The sequence below is a fragment of the Trachurus japonicus genome, chromosome 5, assembly GCF_045865225.1.
Source record: "Trachurus japonicus isolate A0001 chromosome 5, Traja_1.0".
Taxonomy (NCBI): domain Eukaryota; kingdom Metazoa; phylum Chordata; class Actinopteri; order Carangiformes; family Carangidae; genus Trachurus; species Trachurus japonicus.
The window spans coordinates 33,850,579-33,861,608 of record NC_140911.1 but is presented as its reverse complement, the minus strand read 5'-3'; the positions used below and the strand labels follow the sequence as shown (position 1 = coordinate 33,861,608).

The following is an 11,030-nucleotide window of genomic DNA, read 5'->3' as shown; positions in this document are numbered from 1 at the left end:
CTAGTTGTGAGTTGGCTTCATTTTTCAGCACCTGCAAGTTGTCACTTGTACATGATCAATGTGTCAAGTAGAATCTTTAATGTGAGTATTGTCTCATTGTCTCTGGTTAGTTTCCTTGTTGATTTACTACAGTAGGTGTGGACTTCTGGGAAAGATACCTGGACAAACACACCGACACACACACACACAGACATGCAATCACTATTGGGTCACAGGAGTCACAATCTGATGATTTTTCAGCAAACAGCTGTGGAGCATCTGTGTAACAAAGAGTCGAACTCCACAGAATCTGGGTTGAAGCGCCTCCATCAATCTCTGTGGCGTGACTGTCCACAGCAACTTGTGGAAGATGCATGGACATCCCTGGACCTCCACCTGGATGTCATTGACCAAGAGCAATAAGGTATTGTGCCAGAGTGAGATTAACATTCAATTAGCATTGACTGTGTGTTATCTAATGAAATTCTGAGCATTATCATCATCATCATAAAAGGTGTGGAGAGCAAAGGACAACAACTCTGTGCTGAGGGAGGAAAAAAAGGAGTCTGTGATCAAGGAAGAGAGAGAGACAGTGTGAGAAAGTTGCAAGGGGTGCGACTACTGTATTTCAAGATGAGATCAGCGAGACAATTGAACTGATTGAAGACTGGCTGGAAATATTTTTTTTTAGCATTGGTGAAACTATCCTGCTTTATCCTTCCATAAGCTCATATTTTTAGCATAAAGAAAGCCAAGATAAAGTAAATATTATTGTGGCTGAGATTATAACAGTGGCAGCAGTGATACAGCAGTCAATAAAATGTGAGGGAGCCACTTGGAGGTTTAGGTGCAGCTGAAAAAATGTTTGCTCAGGTGTGCAATACTTCCTTTGCTTGCATCATCACACAAACAGAAGTCTGTCAGTCAAATTATTGCCAATACAATTGTTATTTTTCAGTTTTTTTCAGGTTATATCATATGTAATTAAAATCATATCAGATACCTCCCTTGGATTCAATTACTGTGTATGCCAACTCCCTCAAAAGGCGTCAAACATTATCATCATGTTAAGAATGTTTCACAGTTGGTTTTTCATGTTGAAATTCAATCCATACCCAACTTTCCTTCAGTAGCCTATTTTAGAAAATTAAAATGACATATCTTCACAGAAAGCTTGGGCATATGCATTTCTAATCAGAGCGAAATGTAACTTAATTCATAATGGTGTCCTTGCTGAGTTAGATAACATGAATATGCTGCACAGCTTGTGCCCCACAATTGCGCTTCTAGCTCTGAACGAACAGTCACTCAGTAAAAGACAGGCAGACAGTTTAAGAGATTTTAATGTGCTTTTTCATACAGTATATTGTATGCATATCCAGCATAGCATTTCTCATACATATAACTCTCTTATATCCAGGGTTTGAAACGTAGAGCTGAGAGGATGATTAACAGTCAGTCTACCATAACATTACATCTGCCATACAGTGATGGCACAGCACAGCCGCCTCAGAGGTTCACTTTGTACTCAGAGGGCATAATACTGATTCCAGCTGTCTTCAACCGAATTCTCCAACTCCAGAAAGTAATAACACTGAGAAACAAATATCTAAAAACAATAAGTGTGCTGAGGTTGAGTACATTATTTACAGAAAAGAATCAAATAAAAACAGAAGTTAACAAATACAAAGTTGGAAAATAAGTCAGAGAAATCAGCCATATCCTAATCATCCATAAGTCTGATTATACTTGATTTAAATCCACAATTCACAGCAGTTTAGAGGCAAAAAAACTGTCCCCTGCATCTTCACCGTAATCAATATGACTATGATTTCCATCATTACCGTTATTATCATCATCGTTGTCATTAACATTGTCTCTTTATTATTTTCTCAGTTGAGTCTCACTTATTTATCCAAAGTAGGGGTGCTCACTTTGGAAGTTGTAGTCCGGACACACTTTTTGAACCAGCTTGTAATCGATGCTTAAGAAAGAGATGAAGATGCAGATCACCTTGAAGGGTTTGCGACAGAGCCAGGAAGCGTGGGACTGGGTGTGCTCTGTGAAGCAGGTCTGAGACGGATCGTACAGGCAGGGTTTGGGCTTCTTGGATCTGTTGGTTTTCTCGTACTCCATTTGACAGTTGAATGTCTTTGTCTCTTTGGGGTCCACGGTGGACTGCTGGGTCTCCTGGATCTGGACGTCTTGCTGGGTGTGGGGGTGCAGCAGCTGCTGCTGCTGGAGGACCTCAAACTCCACCACTTTGGTCGGTGGCACGATACTGACCGAAACGTTTCCCAGGCTGGATGAGTTGTGGCGGAAGTAAACAGTGAATGTACCGTTGATGTGCTCCACGATCTTCCCTGTCACCATCAAGCTGAACTTCAGGGTCTTGACGTTGAAGTAGAAATCTCCCCAGCCAAAGATCTTCTTGGTCTTCATGGCTGTCTTTAGTGAGGGCTTGCGCTTCGAGTGGTAGCCTGTCTGGTCCTGGAGCAGGGACTGATTCCGATCGTATGGGTAACTATAAATTGGTGGCTTAGTTTTCATGGGTGTGATGGTACGGCTTGGGTACTGAGGCTTATCAAATCCTGCTGCCATTTCTCTACCTGTACCGCCACCCATGCCAATTTTCCCTGTCATCCCCATGTCTGAGATGTCCACTCGCTTCTCCAATCCCTGGACCTGAGGAAGAAAGAAAAAGGAAATATTATTGAGAATGTGCAAAAGCCGAATCTGTCAGCAGATTTCAGTAATTTCAGTCAATATCCAAAAAGCACATACATTTAATAGGTGACAAAATTTGAAGTGACAATTTCTGTAAGAACTGGATCATTTCCTTATCTTAGCCATGTGTTTATTGTAACCAAGTTGTTCTTGTGCCAAAAACTGACCAATACATTAAAATCATTGAAAAAAATATTTGAATATTGATTTGTACAGTAAGGAGGGCAGTGGCAAATGGTGTGATCCTGTCACTAAGGAGCATCATCATTTAATGTTTTTCAGAGTTACATCTAATCCTAATGATTTTTTTCCCATTGGGCCAATCTGAGCAAGCAGTGCATGTTTTAATAGATCTTGTAGGCGATGTTACTTGTTAACATTAACTTACATTATATGTTTTATGTTGTTTTATTTATCTCCAATCTAATATTCAGAGAAGATTCTCGTATGTCCCATTTAATGTCATCTTAAACGATGCCTAGGTCATTCCTCTGCAGAGATCTTTTTTTCTTTTCTTTTCTTTCTTTTTTTTTTACCTCACATGATTTTCATTTCTGCGAGCATCCAAGTTGTTAGATGTTGCCATGTTTCATCTCTTGGATTCAAGAAAACAAAACCATCTATTTTTATTAACACACCATAATTTTGTTGTCAGTGTTGCTCTGGAGAGAAAAACAACTCTGCATGTAAGGTAATGGATTTGAGCCTTTGTTTTTTCAGACAGCTTTCTTGCCTTTAATCCACAACCTGGGTGGTTATTCACAGGGCTGATTGACTGGAAATCTTCCTCTGCTCTCTTTCATGTCTCATCAGTCATCGTCACGTTTCCATCCATATGCATACATGTACATGCACACTTTAAAGACACACACGCACGCACACACAGACACACACATCCAAGTGCACAGGCAGGTTCACACATGCAGACTTCAAGCTTGAAACTGTCATGAAGTGACAGGAAGACGTATTATGACTTTTCGCAGGGGTTACGTGTGCTTCCCCTGAGGATGCTTTTGGATGGAGTTTATAACTATTCTCCAAGTGGATAAACAAACCAAAAAAAAAAAAAAACAGATGAAAAGCCTTTCAAAACAAGCACACGATCAGATTTTTGTACATACTCATACAAGGACAATTTCTGTCTTCCTTCCGTCCTTCCTTCCTAGCCAGAGCAGTGGAGTGGACAGGTTTGTGGCAAAGCTTTCCTCATCTTTCATCAATCAGTGAACAACTAATAACAGCTCCACATTGCTATTCGTAGAGGCAACAGTGCAGCACTCAATACAGCTCTTAATGTATTCAGTCATTCAATTAATTTACCTATTTCTGTTGGCCATTCATTAACATGCCCGTAGAGCTGATTTCTAACTAGATTGATTGAGGAGAAAATAACTGAAAATTTATTGACCACTGGAGGAATAAATTACCCCAAAAACACAGAAGGTGTTGATAAATGAGCAGCAACTGGGATAATGACCAATGAAGATTTTTTAAACAGACAATGAGTCCCTTTGTTATGGTGACAGAAGGCCTATGCAGTGGCCTTGCAATTCTGAGTTGGGGAATTGGTGATGCGAGCTGACTTTGACAGGTAGGTATAAGCTAGAGAAAAACATGAGAATACGTTCAGCAACAAACAGAGTGCACGGTGCATGCAAGATGGGGACTTCCTGTGAATGCGCTGTCAGCAGTGCTGTCAGCTAGCTCCATGTGTTGCCATCTGTCAGGCTAACACTCTGCTGGTGCAGGCCTAATCACTTCTCTAGCTGATGGCATGGAGCTCGAACTAGCACCATCATCATAATCCTTAACCATCTTCAGCAGGAACATCACGCCATGAACCTCAATCTAACCTTCAGGGTCAACTGTATGAAGCTCAAAAATGATTTCGTGTTGGGGTTTGAGGTCGACATGAGTGTTTCGAGGTGTGGCGGGGGGGAGGGGGCAACTGTACACAGTCAGCAACTTTACAAACCATCGATTGAGTGGAAAAAGATGAGTGTGGAGAGCGGGCTTCTTCTTCTGTTGCACGAAAGTAATAAAATGCCAACAGAAACCAATAAATAGATGGACTTTCTATTAGCATAAATATGAAATTTTTTCTGGTTGACAGTAAATCCATTTAAAGGGTGAGGATTTGTTTGAAGAAATATCAGATATTTTCTCTTGACATGAAATCCATAAGCTATAGACTTTTTGCAAAACAGTGGATGTTTGCTATAAGGTCATATCAGGCTTCTGCAACCAGCGACAGGCTGACGGTTTGAAAAATACAGCTTCACCCTTTTCTTCCTGCACAGCCTCTATTCAGGTAGGTTGCAATGATTGAGAGGTAAGTTTTGCAGGAATGGCCGATGGGATGTTGTTGAGGGCAACAAAAAGGTAATGAAACACACACTGGAGCATGCACAAACACAAACACAGACTCAATACAATTGAACTGAACGTTGAACGGTGTGTAACTCAATTGCAAAAAAAAGTTGTATTTTTACAGTTGGAAGGAACTTGCTCACTAAAATGCAGCAAATAGTTTATTGGTCAGCCCCAAAACAAATTGTGTTACTGTGGTTAACATAATTTGTTTTGAGGAAGCATTACAATAATACAAGTCGAGGAAGCATAACAATAATACAATTTTAACAGATGTCTTTTGGTGGATGGTGTTAACCAAAGCACAATTTAGTCCCATTCACGCATGCATGTACTTAACTGCAAGTTACAGAAATCAAAAACATTTTACTAAAGGGAAGACATATGGCATACTGTAGGATAGGAATCAGAGTCTCAGTAATCTTTGCAGCTGTAGAAGAGATGAGTATCACTAATTGTTTGAATTGAAGAATTTGTGTTTAAGCTAATTTTGTTACAATGGTTATCCCATTGTAACAAAATTAGCTTCATAGAGTCATTCCTGCTGGGTGCCATTATTTTGTTGTTATTATATATGTTGCAGTCCATGAAATTGCTGACTCTGGTCAGGAGACTGGATCCATGCTAGAGGCTGTACACTTACTCTGGCACAAGGAGCCAAGTGCTAGCATCAGCATCACAGCGTTTCATCCAATAAATGTTGTGAGACATTTCACCCAAAACTACAGATGTCAAGCTCTTCATGCCATGAGTGGAAAAGTCTGGGGATCACGAGAAAGTCACCAGAATACTGTATGTTGAGCATCTGTGCAAAGTTTAATGCAATGTATGTGAAATTTCACTGAGTTATTTTGGGATCAAAGTGGTGGACCAACCAACTGATGTTTCCCTCCCTCACGACACATTATCAGAAAAAAAAAATACTTGAATATAAAGCGGTAAAACTGTGAGATTATGGAAATGCAGGTGAAAATACATTTACAGGAAACACAAATGTCATTTGTCACACACTACTGTGTTTCCACTGTCTACTATTCATTAAATATGAACCAGTCATGCTGAGGAAAAGTGCTTCTAAAATGATTTTCTCATAACGCAGGAGGAAACCATCTTAAAGCTGACTCGAAAGGGGGGGGTTCTTTAAGTTCACCCATAGGGCTCCTCGTCTGCAATGATCTCCACAGTAATGAAGCTTTACGCATGTCAACACAGCATTAATGTTTCCTCCATTCAGAAATAAGATTCCTGTTTGGTAGGATGCTGGAGGAAATCATAGAGGGGGGGTGGAATAAGTATTGTGGTGGACTTATACATATGTATGATAACAGGCAACTCAATAACAGCACAATCATAAAAAGAACAATCAGATTACAGAGCTTGGGAGATAGAGGGAGATAGTGAGGAAAATGTTATTAGTGGAGAAGTGAGATGAGGGGAGGAAAGAGGAAGGGGATCTTGTACATTTTCGAGGAAAGGGGAACATTAATCATTTTTAACTTCATTTTGAGGTTCATATGAGCAAAAAGCATCCTTAGCTGCTCCTTAGAAGAGAAGGCCTATAACCTACTTGGAAGTAGATGCAAGAATGAGATGTAGAGATTGTTCAATGCGGAGATTAAGAGTTGGAGTTCAGACTTGGAGGAAAAAGTGACAGGAGAAAAATGATGAGACGCACATATGAGCAGATAGAGAGAGTGAAAGTGAGAGACAAGACAGCAGAGTGAGGGGCTTCACACTAATTTAATAGATTAGAGAGGGTCCGATGAGCTCTAGAATTGACTTCTGAAACCTGATACCTCCATACCACCACAATTAAGATCTCTTTTCATCATTAAGGAAGCCTTCCGATCAATGGTAGCACCAGTGTTTCTGCGCTCTCTGTCTCTCAGGTATCAGGTCCTCTGTCTATACGGTTCGCTCACTCTCACAGTCATCTAGATCTTCCACACCTCCTTGATAAGCGAGAACAGTTGGAAGGAAACAGACCTCGCTCTCCAGCCCACATCTGACTCGCAACACCCACCCTCCCATCTTTTATCCCTGGAGGACCGATGAGGAGATGAGAGCCCCTTGTCTCGGAGATCTCTCCTTGGCTTATTCCTTTGTTTAATTGGAGTTTTATTGGTGACAATCAATTCATTTCTATCTGTGCTCCAGGCTGCATTGATCTGCTGTCACAGAGAAGAGTCAAATGTACAGTTCCACTCCCACAAAACCACAGGCTCTGATGCCAGCCCCCGATAGTCTTCTCTCTCTCTCTCTCTCTCTCTAGTTGTGATTAGAAACAGGCTCACCTCATATTTCCTCTGGAAGAGCAACACAGGCTGCAAAGTATCTGTGAGCAGTCACAGGACACTAATTCAGCCTAAGATGTTGTGAAGGTGAGTTCACATCAGTTTTCACTTTCAAGTCAGTGTTTACTTTAAATGCCTTCCTCACCATTTCTGAGAGAGCAAAATGTCACGAATGTGCTCGAGGTGTTGGTGGAATGCTGAACATCTTAATGGTAAAATGTTGTCTCATAGTGCCACTGAACTTCAAAGATTAATCTTTCTAAAAAGAAATACCGACGCGCCATTTATACTGCAGCACGATTTGTGTTGAGAATCCTTTCATTTCAACTATCCATTTCACTTCCACATCAGGTGTTTAAATGACCCTGAAATCCACGAATAACTCACATTAAGTGAAAGCATCAGAGTTTTATTTAGGCTGAGGAAATTTCCACAGATGATGTAATTTTTGGTTCGCTGGGCTGTGAAACTATTGCTCTTTTATGCAGATAAGTGTAAAGATGAATATGATGAGGGTCACTGTAGTTTGCTACTGGAAGACAATGGAACAAGCCAGTCAGGTTTAAGGATATGAATATATTAATTATAATAAACTTCATATCTGAAGCTCGTTTTGTTCACAAAGTGCTTCACAACAGAGTAATTCCATGCATTAGTGCTTCACACTGGAGGAATCTTTGCTGATATTTGAGAGTAAGATGGGAACAATAGATCAGCAGGTAGACTTCGGTGTTGCTGATGGAGCCGATCTATTTTCCTGCCTCCACTTGGTCATGAGGTGTATACTGTAGGTACTGAATTTAAGGAGAATACATTTATGGGTAAAATCTGCTGAAACCACACAAAAACTTTTGGAAAAAAAAACAGAGTGAGGACCCATGAGCAAACTAAAGATGCAGAGCAGGTAGGTTTAAAAAGTTCTTTAGTTGGAGATCAGCAAGGAGCAGATCAGAGTCAGCGGGCAGCAGGACACTAGCAACAGGTCGTCTAATCAAGGGGGCTGTTTTAAAGCTACCTGCAGCAGGCAGACAGGAATACTAACATGTAGAGAATACAATATGGCTCAGACTACCAACATTGTGCAAGTCTGTCTCACAATGTGAAACTCACTGGTAGCATGGAGCACAAACTATAACACAAACTAATATCTAATGTGGATTGGTCATGTGGTGGTAAATATCCAATATCCAGTATTTACATTCAACTTTCACAAATGCATTTGCAAACAACTTTCTTGTTTCAACAGCCACTAAAAGCATATTACACCACAGGTCACATTCACTCATCCATATAGACTCACTTAGACATACATGGTACATTGTCAGTAGGTAGATTGGGGTTCAGTATCATGCTGAAGGATTTTTCAACATGTGGACTGGAGGAGCTGAGGATCATCACAGCAACCTTCTGTGTCCTACTCTACTCTACCTCCTGAGCTACAGCCGCCCCCTGAAGCCAACACTGATACCAACGTGGTAGTTGATCGGATTGGTGCGTTCCTTCCTGCTGATGCTCGTGCTGGACATTTTAGGACTGATCAGGTGGAGAGCTGGAGACTACAGATGTTCATAAGGAGTTTAGAGGTGCTGCTACTTTCATTGGCAGGAACCAAATGAAGTTTTTGTGTTTTTCCACTTGTTGTAATATCATTACTCCTCCTCTATAGCACATCAGGGGAGACCTGTAGGTCTCATTCATTCCAGGGTTTACAAATCCCATTTGCTTTGTAAACACAATGTGATTGCTCTGGTGAAGATGTGGCTGAAAAGATGGATGACTTAGCATCTTAGCTCAGCCTGCTGCCACGATGACCTGGAGCTGAATAGGTGATTAAAATGGACGGGTGAATCGATGGATGTCTTTGGACAGAACTGTCAACAGACACATTTAATGTGACAGAAGCATATTTTTCTCCTGTTTGGCTCAAGGACATTTTGTAATTGTAAAAAGATCCAGGGACTTGGGCTGATGAGCAAGTAGAGATGAATTCAAGAACCAACTACAGAGGATATAGGAGAACATCCCTCTGAACTGCCAGGACATTAATAGGGTTAAATATACAGTAGATGAACGATCACATAGCAGTTTTCAAAATATCTACTGTTAACAATGACATGGTGACCATGCAGTGTATATCCTGTATTTTACTTTTCCTCTAATGCTACACTAAACTAGTTTGTTACATGACTATCTGTAGATATGTAAATAATATATTTGTTTTTAAAACCTTTCTAGCAAAATTAGTTATTAAAGGTCCAGTGTGTAATATTCAGATTCTAGTTTGCAGCGCTCACTTGCTTGCACTCACCCCTCCCATCGGCAAAGTGACGGTGGCCTCCGAGGACAAAAAAACATGTTTTACAATATTCAGCTGTTTCCTACTCCTTCTTCTTTCCTTCCACCTTCTTCTTTGTTTGATTATTCGCGAAACTGGCGAAACATGCTCTCTGGCTGGTTGGATGTTCCGTTTGGGCTACTGTTCAAACATGGCGGCACAAGAGATGGCGACGCTCTCTAAAGCAAGACCCTTGCTATGTATATACAAAAGAGGAATTATAAGGCTACGAAAACCAAACAAATTTTATTTTATAATGATTATACACTTATATACCGTACAGTATTATGGGTAGTATTCAGATTTTGACAATAAACCTTGCCTATTATTACACACTTAACCTTTAAAAGCTGTTCCACAATACACCCTTTAAAAAGGGGTGTCAAGGCTATATGTTGTTTTGATTGTAAAACAGTTTATTCCTGTGTGAAACAATGGATGACAGTATAAATTGCTCTTTTACTAAGGACTGACAATAACTATCAAATACACAGCTAAGTCCGATAATGACATGAGAGCCAATTATAATTAGCCAATATTGCCTTGATTTAGCTCATTTTCAGTCGGTGTGCCCCTTAAGTTGATTTGAATCAATAATAAGCACTGATTTTTGAAGAGTTTTAACTGTTCTTGTTCTTGTTTTTGTTGTGATTACAGTATAATGTCAGTTATATTATTGTGTTAAATCAGAGACAGAGCTACAGTATGATGTAAAATCCATCTTTACTCACTGCATCTTAGCCTTTCTTAACCTCGGGTGTGTATATAAAGTATATAGTATATAATGTTATTGATTACTGGTATTGGCATCGGTTATGAGAAGCAGGAAGTTATCGTTTGGTGGTATTGGTGAAAAAAAAAAGAGTTATCGGGCATCCCTATTTCTTAGAGTTGCCTCTTCATGTTTAAGAAGAAAAAATGATTGAAGATATTTTCGAATGTTCAGGTTGAGTTTCCACACTCATCTGCTTGTATGTAGAATAATGTGTAACAAAGGGGCAGCTTGACAAGCACAGTTCTCTGTAACTGGTAATAACAGCGATGTCAGGATCACTCACAATGCAAGTATGTGCATGTCCGGGCCTCAGCCTTTATCAATGGGACACACACACAATAATAACTGAAACCATGGATGCAATGGCTGCTAGTCATGGTAGCTTTCAGAGACAATAGCCTGCTGCCGCCTGAAAAGTAAAAAAATATTTAAGACGGATGCAAAGAGGCAAAATCAGATCTGGAGCAGAACGCTGTTCTGAGATGTAAGGTGAGATACCGCTTCCACTTAATTATCGTTCTAATTGTTGTCTAATTTTAGCTATAACTGG

At 40.2% G+C, this 11,030-nt stretch overlaps 1 protein-coding gene across 1 annotated transcript in view; it reads right to left on the bottom strand.

Moving 5' to 3' along the window:
- Positions 1 to 1,304: 1,304 nt before the first annotated feature.
- The window catches only part of nxph4 (neurexophilin 4), a 44,553-nt gene continuing 34,827 nt past the window's right edge, over positions 1,305 to 11,030 (bottom strand). Inside the window, exon 2 of the mRNA XM_085777650.1 lies at positions 1,305 to 2,664. Within this exon, the coding sequence (XP_085633776.1) occupies positions 1,891 to 2,664 (774 nt within the window). The 3' untranslated portion in view covers positions 1,305 to 1,890. The remainder of the gene's footprint in view (positions 2,665 to 11,030) is intronic.